Source organism: Eretmochelys imbricata, chromosome 1 (genome assembly GCF_965152235.1).
Source record: "Eretmochelys imbricata isolate rEreImb1 chromosome 1, rEreImb1.hap1, whole genome shotgun sequence".
In the NCBI taxonomy this organism is placed as follows: Eukaryota; Metazoa; Chordata; order Testudines; family Cheloniidae; genus Eretmochelys; species Eretmochelys imbricata.
In genome coordinates this window covers 203,082,607-203,100,404 of record NC_135572.1, presented here as the reverse complement: position 1 = coordinate 203,100,404, position 17,798 = coordinate 203,082,607, and the positions used below count along the sequence as shown (strand labels likewise).

Genomic DNA, 17,798 nt, shown 5'->3' with positions numbered 1-17,798 from the left:
CTCTGGAGGGCTTTGGTTGTAAAGGACACACATTTCAGCAATAGATGTTCTGAGTATTTGTGGTTTCCCTGCTGCCCCCCAGCCCTTTTGTTACAAGTAACTGTAGCTGGTGCTTGGGAGACCCAGTAATATTTTGTGTGGAAACAAATTACTTGCTTTTATCCTGAGTGTAACAGTGATTGCACTGGGGGAGTTCAGTCTGTTTTTTCTTTTTTTTTTTTGTTATTTAAATTTCAGTGAGTTGTAGTTGTCATGAAAGTGAGGGATTGACAGCAATTAACTAGAGCTGGTGCAGTGCAAGCAGGTTCTGTGCAAGCATCTCCTACACAGCTCTGCCTATGCTCCTCACCTGCAGCTCCCACCTCTCGCTATTACGGTTCTAGGCCCCACACAGCTCTGCCAGTACCTCACATTCCTGACCTGCAGCACTTCCTGCTATTCCAGTCCTGGGATTCTTCTGAGCAGACTTCCACGCATGCCTAATTGTATGTGGTGTGTTTCTCCACTGGTGCCAAGCTGAGATGTTGACCTGGTATCACAAGAACCCCATAGAGTATGAACCAGAGAGAAAAGGCTGTGAACTCGCATACTCTTTCTTGTGAGTTGTTTATTTAAAAACATTCAGAATCTGTTGCTGGCATGTGTTATAGTTTTAGGTATAAAACAGTGTTTCAATGTACAATACAGAACTTTATGGTGACCCCTTTTGCCTTATGTGGTATTCTGCTTGCTCATCACCACTGCACTGGGTGCAAAGTGGCGGTGACATGAGCTGATCATCCTGAAAGGAATGCAGGAATCCTCCCCTGCCATTACTGGAAAAAGAGACTTGCCCCATAACCATGACCACCTCCATCTCTCTGTTAGTCTAATTGCTGCAATTGCCTCCTCTTGGAAGCTCCACAGAGGCTGGGAACCTGGCAGTGCAATCCCTCTGAGCTAGAAAGAGTCTGTGAGCAGTCTCTGTCACACCATGAGGGACTTTCTGAAAGATGGCTATGAAAGAAGCCCCTCCTCTTTCCCTAAGGCTCCCCAAAAAGCTGAGTCTAGAAATAGCATGCTCTCTGCCAGGGGCGCCCCACAGTCTGGTGGCAGTGACAGCATTAGTAGCTTCCAAGTTACCCAAATGTAATTCATTTTTGTGCCCGGTCCTTGATGGCCCTGACATACTGTATGTGTGAGAATCACTGTTTGATGGCTTGTGAAGGGAGGCTTAGTCTCCCAAGGTCCTTGGGGCTAAGCTGTTTTCTTAGCATCCCTACTTCCAGCACCCCTGTGACTGAAGAAACACAACACAACCCGCATGTGAAAAAATAAGGTCAAAACATCTCATTTTAAGACTGTCCTAAAAAGGTGTGAACAAAGAAGTGATGAGTGTCAAGAGAGAATGTTACAAAGGAAGCTGTGGCTGGTGGTGACACCTTTGGTAATTTTAACATGCTGGCTTGACACCCACAAAATTAAAAGCTTCCAACTTTTATTTGTGTAATATCAGCCTGTCCACTAGCACCCAATAGCTTTTAGCACTAGACAGCTTTGGATTCTGAACATGCGAAACTAAGCCACATTTTAAACTCCATACTTGCTGTGAAATTTGCTTTCCCCCAGCCCTTCCCCAAGGCTGAGATGGCATCTGGAAGGAACTAGCCATTAAATTCCCAGCTGGCTTTGAGCATCGGATGCCCCTTTTTTCTCATATGAGACGTGGCAGGCCAGATGTGACCATCTGGTCACCTTTTCTCCCTCCCAGGCATTGAGGTTGCCTGGTGAATCAGACCTATTTTATTTCCTGGGTTTATTTGGTGCTCGGGAAACTGAGACAATTGACAGCTCTGGCAAAAACGAGGCAGCACAAAGCATATTTCCTCATTGCAGCTCTATTGTTGAATGTCAGTATTGGCTTTTAGTACCCCCTGCGATTCCATTCTGGCTTTCCTTGCACAGCTTTGCCAATGCATCAGCTCTGTCCTGCCACCTCATCCGTTGTTCCCATCTTGGGTCAGTCCAGAGCACATTTTCACTTGTCTTATGTGTGGCTCTTTCCTGATGGGGCGGGACGGGCACAAAAAACATACGGCATATATGTGATTTTTAATTCCCACTCCTGCTAAAGGTTCTCTTATTACCTCTCTGGCAGGCTGTCTGAGACTTTCGTCTAGCCCCCAGAATTCTGTCCACCCATTTTTCCTCTTTACTCTTCATGTTCTGAAAGGCCTCACATCATGTCAAGCAATCTTTTCAGGAGAGGGAGGCTGTGCCCAGATCCCTCTGAAGTCCAATATCTGTCTTGAGCCAGCCAGAGTGGTCACTGCAAAGAATTGCATTTGGCCCCTTCCCACTCCAGGACCAAATACACTGAACTCAGGGCACTTGAGGAAGGTGCTATAAGGGAGAGATGTTGGTAAACTAAGAACATAAGAATGGCCAGACTGGGTCAGACTAACAGTCGATCTTGCCCAGTATCTTGTCTGCTGACAGTGGCCAATGCCAGGTGCGTCACAGAGAATGAACAGAACAGGCAATCATTGAGTGATCCATCCTATCGTCCACTCCCAGCTTCTGACAAACAGAGGCTAGGGACACTCGGAGCACGATGTTGTGTCGCTGCCCATCCTGGCTGATAGCCATTGATGGACTAATCCTCTATGAATTTGTCTAGTTCTTTTTTGAACCTGTTATAGTTTTGGTCTCCACAGCTGCCTCTGGCAATAAGTTCCACAGGTTGGCTGTGTGTTGTGTAAAGAAGTACTTCCTTTTGTTTGTTTTAAACCAGCTGCCTATTAATTTCATTGGGTGACCCCTAGTTCTTGTGTTATGTGAAGGAGTCAATAACATTTCTTTATTCACTTTCTCCACACCAGTCAAGATTTTATAGACCTGGATCGTATCCACCCCCCATTTTCCAAGCTGAAAAGTCTGTCTTTTTAATCTCTCCTCATATGGAAGCTGGTCCATACCTCTAATATTTTTTGTTGCCCTTTTCTGAACCTTTTCCAATTACAATGTATCTTTTTTTGGGATTGGGCGACCAGAACTGCACACAGTATTTACGGTGTGGGAGTATCATGGATTTATATAGAGGCATTATGATATTGTCTGTCGTATTATCTATTCCTTTCCTAAAATTATGTTGGCTTTCTTGACTGCTGTTGCGCATTGATTGGATGTTTTCAGAGAGCTATTCACGACTCCAAGATCCTTCTGCAGTGGTAACAGCTAATTTAGACTGTATCATTTTGTATTGTGACAAAGTACCTCCTCTACCTTGGTGGATCTTGCGCTTATTGGCCGATTGGCTTGCCTTGGAGCTTCACAGCAGCCCTCAGTTTGGCCATTTTCATGAACCCACAGTCTAGGTCAACTCCTCCTGTGTCTGACCAGGAGTTGGGAGGTTTGGGGGGAACCCGGGCCTGCCCTCTACTCTAGGTTCCAGCCCAGGGCCCTGTGGTATGCAGCTGTTTAGAGTGCCTCCTGGAACAGCTGTGCAACAGCTACAACTCCCTGGGCTACTTCCCCATGGCCTCCTCCCAACACCTTCTTTATCCTCACCACAGGACCTTCCTCCTGGTGTCTGATAATGCTTGTGTTCCTCAGTCCTCCAACAGTCCACATTCTCACTCTCAGCTCCTAGTGCCTCTTGCTCCCAGCTCCTCACATGCACACCACAAACTGAAGTGAGCTGCTTTTTAAAACCCAGGTGCCCTGATTAGCCTGCCTTAATTGATTCTAGCAGCTTCTTGATTGGCTGCAGGTGTTCTAATCAGCCTGTCAGTCTTAATTGTCTCCAGAAGGTTCCTGATTTTTCTGGAACCTTCCCTGTTACCTTACCCAGGGAAAAGGGACCTACTTAACCTGGGGCTAATATATCTGCCTTCTATTACTCTCCTGTAGCCATCTGGCCCGACCCTGTCACAAGGACTTCACAAGTACATTTTGTTGCTGGTAAACTAATTTATTTTTGCTGAAATATTCAAATCATGGGTTAATAAAATGGAACTTTGCTGGGAAAAAAAACCTTCCCTGTTACCTTACCCAGGGAAAAGGGACCTACTTAACCTGGGGCTAATATATCTGCCTTCTTTCACTCTCCTGTAGCCATCTGGCCTGACCCTGTCACATTATGCTCAAATAAATTTGTTAGTCTATAAAAAAAAAAAACCTTCCCTGTTACCTTACCCAGGGAAAAGGGACCTACTTAGCCTGCTCTCCTGCTGCTGCCATCTGGCCTGGGCTTTTCTTGCTTTTTGCCCCTGCTTTCGGCTCCCCCCCGACCAGGTCAGACACTCTCCCCCCTTTCTTTTCCTTTTGTTGTTTTTTTTTCTTTCTCCATTGTTGCTAGGGTGCTGCCCGGCAGCCGGCCGGCTGTTAGCCCCCCTCCACCCCAGCCCGCTTCCCCGGAGGGGGGGGGAGTGGAAGGACCCAGCCCCCAGACCCAGCCGCTTGCTGTTTGTCTGCGGACCCATCTCCAGTTGAGAGGAATCTTATCACTTGCTCCGGCATTTCTGGAATGCAAAAAAGAAAACCCGACAGACAGAGAAACAGCCGTCTACCAGAGGAACACCACCCGGGGAACTTACAAATTGCCGTGGAGGAGCCCAAGACTGAGTAACTTTCGAACTGTGCTCTCGTGTTGGGGGAGGCCTTGACTGTGTCATGACTGTGTTTGTAGGGACACAGGGGGTGTGGCACGAAGCTGCCCCCCGATGCGTCTGTGTCCTCCCAACCCACACACTACCATCTTCACAGTTGCCTCCTCCACTGTCATTGCTGGCTGTTTAACATCTGCCTCTGGACTTAGCTGCTCACCCTGATTCCACCGCGTGGGCCAGAAGCACCAGCCAACCAAACAGGACTCTCTGGACAAACATATGGTGGTTCATAGAATCATAGAATATCAGGGTTGGAAGGGACCTCAGGAGGTCATCTAGTCCAACCCCCTGCTCAAAAGCAGGACCAATCCCCAATTAAATCATCCCAGCCAGGGTTTTGTCAAGCCTGACCTTAAAAACTTCTAAGGAAGGAGATTCCACCACCTCCCTAGGCAATGCATTCCAGTGTTTCACCACCCTCCTAGTGAAAAAGTTTTTCCTAATATCCAACTTAAACCTCCCCCACTGCAACTTGAGACCAGTACTCCTTGTCCTGTCCTCTTCTACCACTGAGAATAGTCTAGAACCATCCTCTCTGGAACCACCTCTCAGGTAGTTGAAAGTAGCTATCAAATCCCCCCCTCATTCTTCTCTTCTGCAGACTAAACAATCCCAGTTCCCTCAGCCTTTCCTCATAAGTCATGTGTTCCAGACCCCTAATCATTTTTGTTGCTCTTCGCTGGACTCTTTCCAATTTATCCACATCCTTCTTGTAGTGTGGGGCCCAAAACTGGACACAGTACTCCAGATGAGGCCTCACCAATGTCGAATAGAGGGGGACGATCACGTCCCTCGATCTGCTCGCTATGCCACTACTTATACATCCCAAAATGCCATTGGCCTTCTTGGCAACAAGTGCACACTGCTGACTCATATCCAGCTTCTCGTCCACTGTCACCCCTAGGTCCTTTTCCGCAGAACTGCTGCCTAGCCATTCGGTCCCTAGTCTGTAGCAGTGCATTGGGTTCTTCCGTCCTAAGTGCAGGACCCTGCACTTATCCTTATTGAACCTCATCAGATTTCTTTTGGCCCAATCCTCCAATTTGTCTAGGTCCCTCTGTATCCTATCCCTGCCCTCCAGCATGTCTACCACTCCTCCCAGTTTAGTGTCATCCTCAAATTTGCTGAGAATGCAATCCACACCATCCTCCAGATAATTTATGAAGATATTGAACAAAACCGGCCCCAGGACCGACTCCTGGGGCACTCCACTTGACACCGGCTGCCAACTAGACATGGAGCCATTGATCACTACCCGTTGAGCCCGACAATCTAGCCAACTTTCTACCCACCTTATAGTGCATTCATCCAGCCTGTACTTCTTTAACTTGCCGACAAGAATACTGTGGGAGACAGTGTCAAAAGCTTTGCTAAAGTCAAGAAACAATACATCCACTGCTTTCCCTTCATCCACAGAACCAGTAATCTCATCATAGAAGGCGATTAGATTAGTCAGGCATGACCTTCCCTTGGTGAATCCATGCTGACTGTTCCTGATCACTTTCCTCTCATGTAAGTGCTTCAGGATTGATTCTTTGAGGACCTGCTCCATGATTTTTCCAGGAACTGAAGTGAGGCTGACTGGCCTGTGGTTCCCAGGATCCTCCTTCTTCCCTTTTTTAAAGATTGGCACTACATTAGCCTTTTTCCAGTCATCCGGGACTTCCCCCGTTCGCCATGAGTTTTCAAAGATAATGGCCAATGGCTCTGCAATCACAGCCGCCAGTTCCTTTAGCACTCTCGGATGCAACTCGTCCGGCCCCATGGACTTGTGCACGTCCAACTTTTCTAAATAGTCCCTAACCACCTCTTTCTCCACAGAGGGCTGGCCATCTATTCCCCATGTTGTGATGCCCAGCGCAGCAGTCTGGGAGCTGACCTTGTTAGTGAAGACAGAGGCAAAAAAAGCATTGAGTACATTAGCTTTTTCCACATCCTCTGTCACTAGGTTGCCTCCCTCATTCATTAAGGGGCCCACACTTTCCTTGGCTTTCTTCTTGTTGCCAACATACCTGAAGAAACCTTTCTTGTTACTCTTAACATCTCTCGCTAGCTGCAGCTCCAGGTGCGATTTGGCCCTCCTGATTTCATTCCTACATGCCCAAGCAATATTTTTATACTCTTCCCTGGTCATATGTCCAACCTTCCACTTCTTGTAAGCTTCTTTTTTATGTTTAAGATCTGCTAGGATTTCACCGTTAAGCCAAGCTGGTCGCCTGCCATATTTACTATTCTTTCGACACATCGGGATGGTTTGTCCCTGTAACCTCAACAGGGATTCCTTGAAATACAGCCAGCTCTCCTGGACTCCTTTCGCCTTCATGTGCGCACCCACCCCCCCCCCGCCCCGGAACTGCCCATCCCACAGCCTATCCCTTTTTACCTGACCCCAACTCCTATTAACCACCTGCCACCGTCCCCGCTGGGGCATCGGCAATGGAGGACACCGGGGTGACCTCCGCCACTGCCATGCCCACCACCTCCCCAGACTCTAGGGGACCCCCCCCAGCCAGCAGGAAAGGCCAGGGCAAGAAGAAGGGGAAGAGTCCTGCTAAAACCACCAGGCACCCGTGGCAGGGGCCACCCCCACTGCTGCGGCCCCGCCACCGACCATGGCATCCCTCCTCGCTGCCCCCTTCATCAGCTCTGCGGGTGTCCCTCCCTCACCCCCCAGGATGTATGCCCGGGCAGCGGCAGCCCCCCCGCCTGCCGCCTCGTCATCTCTCCCGCCCACTGCCTCCGCCACCATCAACAGCGGCCGGGGCCCCTTCCCCACCATGACAAGGAAGCACAGTGTCCAATGCCTCCTGGTGCCCACCTCGCCCCACGTGGAGACTTACGTGCGGGCATTGGTGAGGGTGGTGGGGCCCTCGGCCATTGTGGCGGCCTCCAAAATGTATGGGAAGGTTGTCTTCTTCTTAGCATCGGAGGCTGCCGCCCAGGAGGCGGTGGAGAGGGGCCTGGCGGTGGGGTGGGGTGGGGTGGGTATTTGTCCCCTTAGAGCCGCTAGAGGACCTGGGGATCCACCTGGTCCTGACCTCTGTCCCTCCTTTTCTCCCCAGTGCTGCCCTGTTACCTGCCCTTTCCACCCTGGGGAAACCTGTTTCTGTCATCAGCCCTCTCCCGTTGGGCTGCAAGGACCCCACCCTCCGTCACATCTTTTCCTTCCGCCAGCAAGTGCAGCCGTCAGCGGTGCATGACGGAGAGGCGCTCGTGGGGTCCTTCCTAGTCCCCCACCAGGGGGCCCATTACTGGGTGTATTTCTCCACAGGGGAAACCCGGTGCTACCTCTGCCAGGCGTCAGGGCATGTCCAGAGGGACTGCCCCTTAGCCTGGCAAGAAGAGGCATCTGGGATCCCCGAGACCCGGCAGGACATTGGCCCCGTCATTGCCGACGCCTCTGGCCACCCGATACCTGAACCCGCCCCCCGTCCTCTTCGGACCACTACTTCTCCCGCTCAGGCCCAAGGGGCACCTCCCCTACAACGCCCAGTCGAGCGGGAGAGCCCCGCCCTCGCTGCTGAAAATCTGGTAGGGCCTATGGAGGAGGGTGTGACAGAGATACCACCAGGCATGGGAGAGAGCCTGCCCCAGGGAGAATCCTCCCTCCCTTACGCCGCCCCACCATCCCCCTTGCAAGTCCCTGAGCCATCGCCTTTACCCCCTGACACGCCCCCTCCTAACCAGCCCCCAGATGATGCCATGGAGGGCTGGGGCCTAGTCCAGGGGAAGCGAGGCAAGCAGAAGGCTCGAGCTCCGCCTCATCTACCAGAGGCGGAGGCCCCCCGGAAGACCAGGAAGGGGGCACTGATGCCAAACCTTCCGCTTTGCCCACGAGTGCGTCCCATCCACCGGTGTCAGCCGGGAAAGACGTGGTAGCACCGGAAGGTAGTGTCTCTCCTCCATGGGAGACCCTCCCCTCCGAGACCCTCGAGGAAGCCCCTTCTGTCCTGACGCTACCCAAAGCCTCCGTGAACCCCAAGGCAACCGTTGTGGCGGGTGCCAGCAGGGAGAACCCCGGGGCGACGGAAAGTGTCCTCTCCTCCATGTTTGAGGAGATCGAGGCCCTAGATCTGACCCCGGTTGCCCAGGAGGAGGACAACCTTTTGCCAGCAAACCTTGATTTGGGCAACCTGACTCCACCCCTCTTTTCCCCATGCTCCCTCCCCCTAACTGCTGCTTCTGCTCCCACCTCCGAGGAGCCCCTGGACTCCTCCATCGATCCGTCCGCTGGTGGCACCCTGCTGACGACCACCGAGCCTGCTCAGGTGACAGCTGGCACCATGCGGCCCGGGCACGAGTCGCCAGGGGCACCCCCCGTTGGTGCGGAGCAATCGATTTCCTTCCGGGGCGGGGGCCCAACAGAAGATAATCCATCTCCTGATGCTGTGGCCGCTAAATCCACCATAAAGCCCGCGCCTGGTATCACTGAGAGTTCCCTCCCCACCCCTTAACCCTCGAATCTGATCGGGAGGCGCCACCATCCAGCTGCTTTCCTCCCGAAACCCTGAACCTCACCTTTGCCCCTGCCCCTATCCAATTTACCTCCTGCAATGTTGTTGCCGCCACCGGGGCTGTCTTCTTCCCTTTCACAACTGATGACCCCCAGGGCGCAGCCTTTGTGTTCTCCTGCCCTGACCCATTAGGAGCTGCTATCTTCCTTCCACCGCCCCCTATCGCCCCAGAGCTTGAGGCAGGCCTAGAAGCTCCAGCCCATCAGGCACTCGGTTGGGGGTCCGCACCCTGCTTGTCCGTTTTAGTGGACCACGGGGCTGCACCAAGGGTCCCACCGGGGAACAACCAGTAAACCATAACCCCAACCCCCCATGAGCTGCGAGGAGAGCTGCAGAAGTTTTTAGAGGATGTCCGTGGCTCCTGCAACAAGGTACAGCTTGCTCTCCAGTGATGGGGGGATTTTTTTCAAATCCTCCGGGCCACAAGGGCCCTCATGGGGGAAGGTAAAGGGATGGGGAAGCAGGATGCCGTGGCCTACTGGCGGGTCCGCGTCTTCTGTGACCAATTACTCACCTACGGGATGGGTCAAGGACTGTTGCGCAGTCCGCTGGGAGATGCGAGCGTCCCTGCCAGTGAGGATCCCCCCCGGCCCCCTCCCATGACACTTCTCACCATCGCAACGTTGAACACCTGGGGTTGTAGGATGGCTCTCTGCAGGTCCCAGGTGCTCTCCTTCCTTTGGGAGGGAGGGTACTCTGTGATTTTCCTGCAGGAGACCCATATGGATCTGACCGCCGAAGACAGTTGGCGGCTGGAGTGCGGGGACAGGGTCTACTTTAGCCATTCCATGATTCGTCAGGCTGGAGTGGCGACCCTGTTCTCCCCTGACCTACGGCCCGAGGTGCTAGGGGTCGCCGAGGCCATGCTGGGTCGCCTGCTGCATCTCCAGGTCTATATAGAGGGGCTCGTGGTTAACCTTGTTAACGTCTATGCCCCGACATCAGGCCCGGAGCTGCTGCAATTTTATCAGCAGGCGTCCGCCTTCCTTGGCACCTTACTTTCTCACAAGTGCCTGGTCCTGGGAGGAGATTTGAATACCACCCTCGAGGAGCGAGACCACTCAGGGACCGAGCAGAGCCTGGCCGCCGCGGACACCCTCCGGGAGATAGTTGAATATCACTCCCTAGTGGACATCTGGCATGACCACCACCCAGATGACACTTCCACGTTCACCTTTGTCCAGGTGGAAGCCCATCGGTCGAGCCACTCCCAGTTGGACCGCATTTATTTATCACGCTTCCATCTCTCACGAGCCCACTCCTCCAGCATTCGGCTGGCCCCATTTTCTGACCATCACCTAACCACCGTGACAACCTCCCTCTGTGCGGAGAGGCCGGGGCTGGCCTATTGGCATTTTAACAACAGCCTGTTGGAGGATGAAGGCTTCATGATGTCCTTCCGGGAATTCTGGCTGGCCTGGCGAGGGCAGCGGCATGCCTTTCCCTCGGCGCAGCAATGGTGGGACCTGGGGAAGGTGCGCGCCCGGCTTTTCTTCCGCGACTACACCCGGGGCACCTGCCGACGGAGAAGTGGGGTGATAGAGCAGTTGGAACAGGAGGTCTTAGAGCTGGAGAGGCGTTTGGCCGCCAGCCCCGAAGACTCGCTCCTCTGCGGAGCATGCCGGGAGAAGTGGGAGGAGCTCGTGGCCCTCGAGGACCATCAGGCCCGGGGCGCCTTTGTTCGATCCCGCATCCGCCTCCTTCGGGAGATGGATCGCGGCTCCTGCTTCTTCTATGCCCTGGAGAAAACGATGGGGGTTAAGAAACACGTCACCTGCCTCCTTGCAGAAGACGGCACCCCCCTCACGGAACCGGTGGAGATGTGCGGGAGGGCCCGAGCCTTCTACGCAAGTCTTTTCTCCCCAGATCCGACCAACCCTAGCGCTTGCAGAGTGCTTTGGGAGGAGCTCCCTACGGTCAGCGTGAGCGACCGAGACTGGCTAGAATTGCCTCTCACTTTGGCCGAGTTCTCGGAAGCCCTCCGTCGTATGCCCACTAATAAGTCTCCAGGCATGGACAGGCTGACCGTGGAGTTCTACCGCGTCTTTTGGGACGTCCTCGGCCCAGACCTAGTCACCGTCTGGGCCGAGTCTCTGCAGAGCGGGGTCCTCCCTCTTTCGTGCAGGCGAGCTGTGCTCGCCTTATTGCCGAAGAAGTGGGACCTCCGCGATTTACGAAATTGACGTCCCGTCTCGCTCCTCAGCACGGACTATAAAATCGTAGCGAAAGCAATCTCGCTACGGCTACGGTCTGTGCTGGCGGACGTGATCCACCCAGACCAGACCTACATCGTTCCAGACCGCAGTATCTTTGATAACCTATTTATGGTTCGGGACCTTTTGGAACTCGGGTGTAGAGACGGTCTGTCGTTCTCCCTACTGTCCCTAGATGAGGAGAAGGCTTTCGATAGGGTGGACCACGGGTACCTCCTGAGCACTCTGCAGGCGTTTGGCTTCTGACCCCAGTTTGTGGGTTTTCTCCGGGTGCTGTACACTTCCGCAGAGTGTCTGGTTAAGCTCAACTGGACCCTGACCGAACCGGTCAGCTTCGGGCAAGGAGTACGGCAGGGGTGCCCCCTCTCGGGCCAGCTGTACGCTCTGGCTATCGAGCCCTTCCTCTGTCTCCTCCGCAGGAGGTTGACAGGGTTGGTGCTGCGGGAACCGGAGCTGGAGCTGGTCTTGTCGGCGTACGCTGATGATGTGCTCCTCGTGATCCAGGACCCCGGCGACTTGGCGCGGGTGGAGGCTTGCCAGGCCATCTATTCGGCAGCCTCCTCCGCCTGGGTCAACTGGGTCAAGAGCTCTGGCTTGGCGGTAGGAGACTGGCAGCAGGCGAGCTCCCTCCTACCCGCGCTTCAGACCATCCAGTGGAGCATGGGTCCGCTGCTCTACCTCAGCATTTAACTTTCTGCCACGCATCCCTCTCTGCCGGAAAACTGGGACAATTTAGAGGGCGGGGTGATAGAGCGTCTCCGGAAATAGACGGGACTACTACGATGTCTCTCCCTCCAAGGGAGAGCACTGGTGCTTAATCAGCTAGTCCTGTCCACGCTCTGGTACCGGCTCAACACCCTGGTCCCGGCCCCGGGTTTCCTGACCAACCTCCGGACATTGATTCTGGGGTTCTTTTGGTCAGCAACACACTGGCCCCCTGTGGGGTTCTTCATCTACCCCGAAGGAAGGAGGACAGGGCCTGAAGTGTCTACACACTCAGGTCCGTGTCTTTCGCCTCCAGGCCCTACAGAGGCTCCTCTATGGTGCAGGCAGTTCGGTGTGGAGCACACTGGCGCATGCCATCCTGCGCCACATCCGAGGGCTCCGATATGACCGGCAGCTCTTTTATCTCCATCCAGGAGGTCTTCCGCCAGACCTCTCGAGGCTGCCGGTCTTCTACCAGGACCCCCTCCAGACTTGGAAACTGTTTTTAAAGACCAGGTCCGTGGCGGCCACCGAGGGGCTAGATCTCCTCGCCGAGCCCCTGCTACACAAACTCCAGCTCCGTGTGCAGGTGGCGGAGTCCCGCTCGGTGCACCAGAGCTTGATCCTGGCAGAAGTCACAAGAGTCGGAGATCTTCTGGAGTACAACCGGGGAGACTGGCTGGATCCCCGGATGCTCGCCCGGTGCATGGGGCTCTCCAGACCTCACACCCCCTGGCGCGTACTTCAAGAGGCGAAGGCTGCTTTGCCGCCTGCTGCTCGAGCTTACCTCGACCGGGTCCTGCTCGAGGGCACGCCCCACCCACCCTCTACCCGAGGCCCGCCGGACTTTTTAATTGGACCCCTGCCCCGCAGACCCTCTCACCCCTTCACTGCGAGCCAGCTGCATGAACTGCAGCCGGTACGCTTCCAAACCGCAACAAGGAAACATCTATACACGCTCGTGCTCCACACCCTTCACGTCCTCACCCTAGTGTCCCTCCCTGACACAAAGTGGTGAGATCTTCTGCCATCTTTGGAGGGTGAGCAGCCCCGGTGGGCCAGCCTATATTCCACCTTGGTTCCGAGGCCCGTCGGGGACATCAGTTGGCAGCTCCTTCATGGAGCTGTGAGCACGGGCACGTACTTGGCGCGGTTCACCCCCGTCCCAGATACTTGTCCGTTTTGTGGCGTGAGGGAAACCCTGGCGCATGTATATTTGGAGTGTGCCAGGCTGCAGCCCCTGCTCCAGCTCCTCACAAATCTCCTATTACGTTTTTGGTTGCATTTTTCCCCTCACCTTTTTATTTATCCACTCCCCATCCGTGGCCTCACAAAGTCACGGGATCTCCTAGTTAACCTCCTCCTGGCCCTGGCTAAAACGGCCATCTATAAAACCAGAGAGAGGAGGTTGGCCGATGGAGTTTCCTCTGACTGTGGGGCCATTTTTCGATCCTCGGTCCGTTCACGTATCCGGGCTGAGTTCCTCTGGGCAGCGTCCGCCCACTCCCTTGATACTTTTGAGGAGCGGTGGGCGCTGTCCGAGGTTCTCTGCTCCGTGTCCCCGTCCGCGTCCTTTTGTCTGACCCTTTGATTGGGCGAGAGAGTAAGGGACCCCAGCCCCAGGCATTGCTGCTGCGGACGCCACCACCTTAGAGGGGTCCTTTCACATGTGGGTGCACATGTCCCCCCCTCCCCCCCCCGGATTGTCCACCCCACAGCCTGCCCCTCTTGTTGGGTGCTTTCAGAGGAAGGAATTGTTGGTGACACTCGGGCGTGGCGCCAGGTAACTCGAAGAGAGTCGATGAAGCCCCCCGCTCTGGGCCCAGGCAAGCTTGAACATTTCCCTCCCATGAAGCTAATGAGAAAACAATTGTGATTGGTTGCTTTGTTACACATTGCATATGCTGCTATTTTTACTTTGTAAGTGTGTTATGCAAATAAAAAAATCACTGTCCTGTAGCCATCTGGCCTGACCCTGTCACAGTATGTACAGTTGGGATTATGTTTTCCAATGTGTATTACTTTGCATTTATCAACACTGGGCAACAAAATGGCAGATGAAATTCAGTCACTCAGCCAAGCTCTACTGGGAGTTGTACACATAGCAGCCCTGTGCTCTCCACTTTTCACCTTGACTCTGAAACACTGGCCATGAAGTTGGGGCTAGAGAGCGAAGACAGTGGTAATTCTGGACAATCATGGATGTTAAGGACATTCCTAAGAATGTGGTGGAACAGGTGGGCAGCCTTTCTTCCTCCCAGTCAATTTGTATGGGCATCTCTGCCTCCAAAGGGCCGTCAACCAACTTGGCCGGGGGAACGGAGCATCGGTCTGTTTACTCTGTGGTAAACAAAGCAGAAAAGGATCTTGTTTCGTTCCCCATATACATTCTAAAGCTGAGAATGAGAGGGGTGGGGAGAAGAACAATCTTTTTAATGAGCTCCCCTGCATCCCCTGAGCTTGAAGCATGGATGTGAGACATTAATGTGAGAAAGGAGACTTGAACAATCTGTCTCAGGGGAAGACGTAGTGGCCTAACCTTCAGGTACTTGGAGACACAAGTTCAAATCCTAGTGAAGTCAGCTCAACCCTTAGAATTCCCACAATAGACCAAATGTTACCCCTATGGAGGATTTTAAGGATCCTCAAAGGAAAGTCTTGTCCACTCTTCTGGATATTAAAGATTGCATGGTACTTTTTGTGAGACAAGGGTTTATTCCAGTATCCTTAACCAACATTTCCTTTCTCCTTATCCCCACAGTGTGGTGCATTGCCCTATGTTCTGGCTGCTGCCCTTCACTCCAGATTGGGTGAATATTCATTGTGAAGCCTATTGGGATATTTCTGGATGAAACATGCTACAGAAATATTATCACCAGCTGCAACACTCCACAACAGAGTTTGCTTTAGATAGTTAAGAACTGGAGGAGCTAGTTAGTTGTATTGGGTTAAAATCTGGCTACTTAGATCAAAAATGAAACAAGTATGGCAAGCTGCACGCTCAACCTATGGTGAGCAATTGTTTACATTGCCAACAAAACAGTGCCGTGTTCAGCAGGATGCCTTTGTCTGTGCTCAGGAGATGTAATAATAGCTAATACATAGCCTTGGCCTGTGCCCAGTGTGAGTTAGGAAGTTTGCACAGTGCCTCTAGGCCTGGCTCTGCAGAAGCCAGCTAGATGGGCAATCAGAACTGTAGAAGGACCCAGCTGGGCTGTTTTGAATGTGGAAATGAGATTGAAGTACTGTGACAATTGTGGCACCTACTTACACTTTAGTGCTTCCCCAGTTCAGTCACGCAAGTTGCTTGCAAGTTCTGTGAGTACCCAACCCTTACCAAACATAAAGCAACACCAGCATGATAATAGCCTGTGATCAGAATGCTAGACGCTTGCACTGCACTGCAACACAATGTGATTGCCATAGGCAGATATTCGGAGCAGTGATATCCCCGGGGGGATCATTCTTATAGCTGAGTAGTCAGGAAGCAGCTAACAGGAGGGTGTATTATTAAACATTCCTCTCCCCAGCCATCCTCCCTTACTCCCTTGGTTTTTTGCTGGTTACTCTTCCAATTCTATATCCCCTTCCATCCTCCCAGTGTGTAAAAGTTGTGCTCATTTGGCACACTTGCTGAATGCCACATCCACGCATGCTATGCTGCTTCATGGCTTGCATCTGCTGTTTAACTCCCCAACAACACTATTTACATCATTACTGAATTTATCCCCTTGGCATTCAAGGAATTGTGTAAGGCAGTAGCCTTAGTCAATGCAAACTGCTTCTTAAGGGCATTCAGCCCAGCTGACTTTCCTCTGGCCTTGCCTATATCTCCATTCCACTTCCCCCTTTCTCTCCCTTGCTTCTTTCTCTCTGCCCAAGCCTCCCTACACAACCGTTCCCTATATCCTTCCATGTCATTGCTTACCCCTGGACCTCTCTCTGGTGCTCCAAGTGGCCAACCCTTCCTTCCTTCAAATCCCTTCTTTAAACACACCAACTCCAGGAAGCCCCCAAGTGATCACACACCTTCTGTAAGTGAGAAATGCTGGCATGCACGTAGCAAGCAAACATTAAAAGGCCCATGAGCCAGAGACTCTTCTCCATGAGCAATTTCCTGCCTTACAGTAACTCCCAAATAAATATCCGTAAACTGACTGAGCACAATTCTGTGCCTGAATTGTTTTGCATCTCTATTTAGACTGCAAGCTTCTTGAGGCCAAAACTAGAACTTCCTCTATGTTTTCGGCAGTGGTGGAGCTTAACAAATAGTAGTCATAGTAGTAATTAGTTCTATCTGTGAGCAGGTTCAATGGCTGACTCTGGGTGTGTCAGGCTCATGGGGCCTCAGAACTCTGGGTAACCTGCTCCATCATTCTTTTGTCTTCACAGTTCCACCAAAGATCTCCAATATCTCCTCGGATGTCACTGTGAATGAGGGCAGCAACGTGACCCTGGTGTGCATGGCGAATGGACGCCCCGAGCCTGTCATCACCTGGAGACACCTCACCCCGACAGGTAAGTCACACTGCATAGCTCTTATGCATACACTGTGCTGGTGACCAGAGGAGGTTTCAATAGTGAGTTTGGCAGCTACAAAGAGTGATAAGTCCATGTGATGAGCAATGCCAAGGAACACTTTAAATGCATGGGGGTGTATTTTGTTCGTTAGGCTGTACAGGACATAATAGTTTGTCTCAGGGAACCTTTTAAATGGTCTCCATTAGGAGCTGTATATGCTTGACCCTCTGTTTGCATCTTAGCTGTTCTCTTCATGTAGCTGCTGTAATTTCTGGTACCAACAAGGCAGACTGCAGGGGCAAAGGGACCACATCCACTAATTGCAGAGAGGGAGGGGGAAATCTTACTCATCTAATAAGAAGTCCAGTAGGACCCTTTGAAAACCACCAAATTGGCTTCCAATCCTTTTGCATCAAAGAGGAGGCATGTGGTGACATGAGTCGTCATATGCTACTTTCAGCTTTGTAGACAGCAGCTGTGCACCCCCTAAAGGATAAGATGGCGGAAAAGGAGGACCCAGTAAGGCACAGAGCAAGGAAGAAATCAGCCAGCTCTGCTCCATTATTAATTGCTCCTTTGCTATTGCAGCAATTGGCAGCCTTGGAGAGCAAACATTCCTGTCATTAGCCCCACTGACCCCCATGGGGAAGACAGCTAGGGAAGCAGGGAGTCTCCTGAGTATTCATCCCTTCAAGATTTATCAGAGGGAAGAGAACAGGACACATGTGCCTCTTCTTCGTCCCTCCCAATGCTTTTCTTTGAGGGGAGATGTTCTCCTCCCCTGCTCTCATTTATAGCTAGCTCCTGGTTCTATTCAAGTCAATGGGGAAAACTCCCATGGGAGCAGGATCAGGCCTTGAATATGGGATTTACAACAAGGTATTGTTTGTTTACTGTGGAACGCTCCAGGCTGCCAGAGCAGAAACTTTCTTCAAGTGCAAGAGACTGTGAAACTAATCATCATCCTAGTCAGCAACCAGAGAGGGAGAGAGTCAGGGAAGGAGGAGAAAAAGAGATGGGGAGAGAGAGAACTCGATGGAATTAGAGATGGGACTCAATCCGAATGCTGCATCCAGCACACGCCTTCTCCCCACTCCAAATTTGGGGGGAGTTTAGATTCTACTCCACGTTTCCTGTCTTGCCCTCATGAGCCAAATCAGAATACTCCCACTCTGAACAGCTTTGGGACATCTGAA

At 52.4% G+C, this 17,798-nt stretch overlaps 1 protein-coding gene across 1 annotated transcript in view; it reads left to right on the top strand.

The window, feature by feature from the left end:
- Positions 1 to 17,798, top strand: part of LSAMP (limbic system associated membrane protein) — a 434,442-nt gene that overhangs the window by 247,149 nt on the left and 169,495 nt on the right. The window contains 1 exon segment of the mRNA XM_077807324.1: positions 16,474 to 16,599. Coding sequence (XP_077663450.1) covers positions 16,474 to 16,599 — 126 coding nt within the window.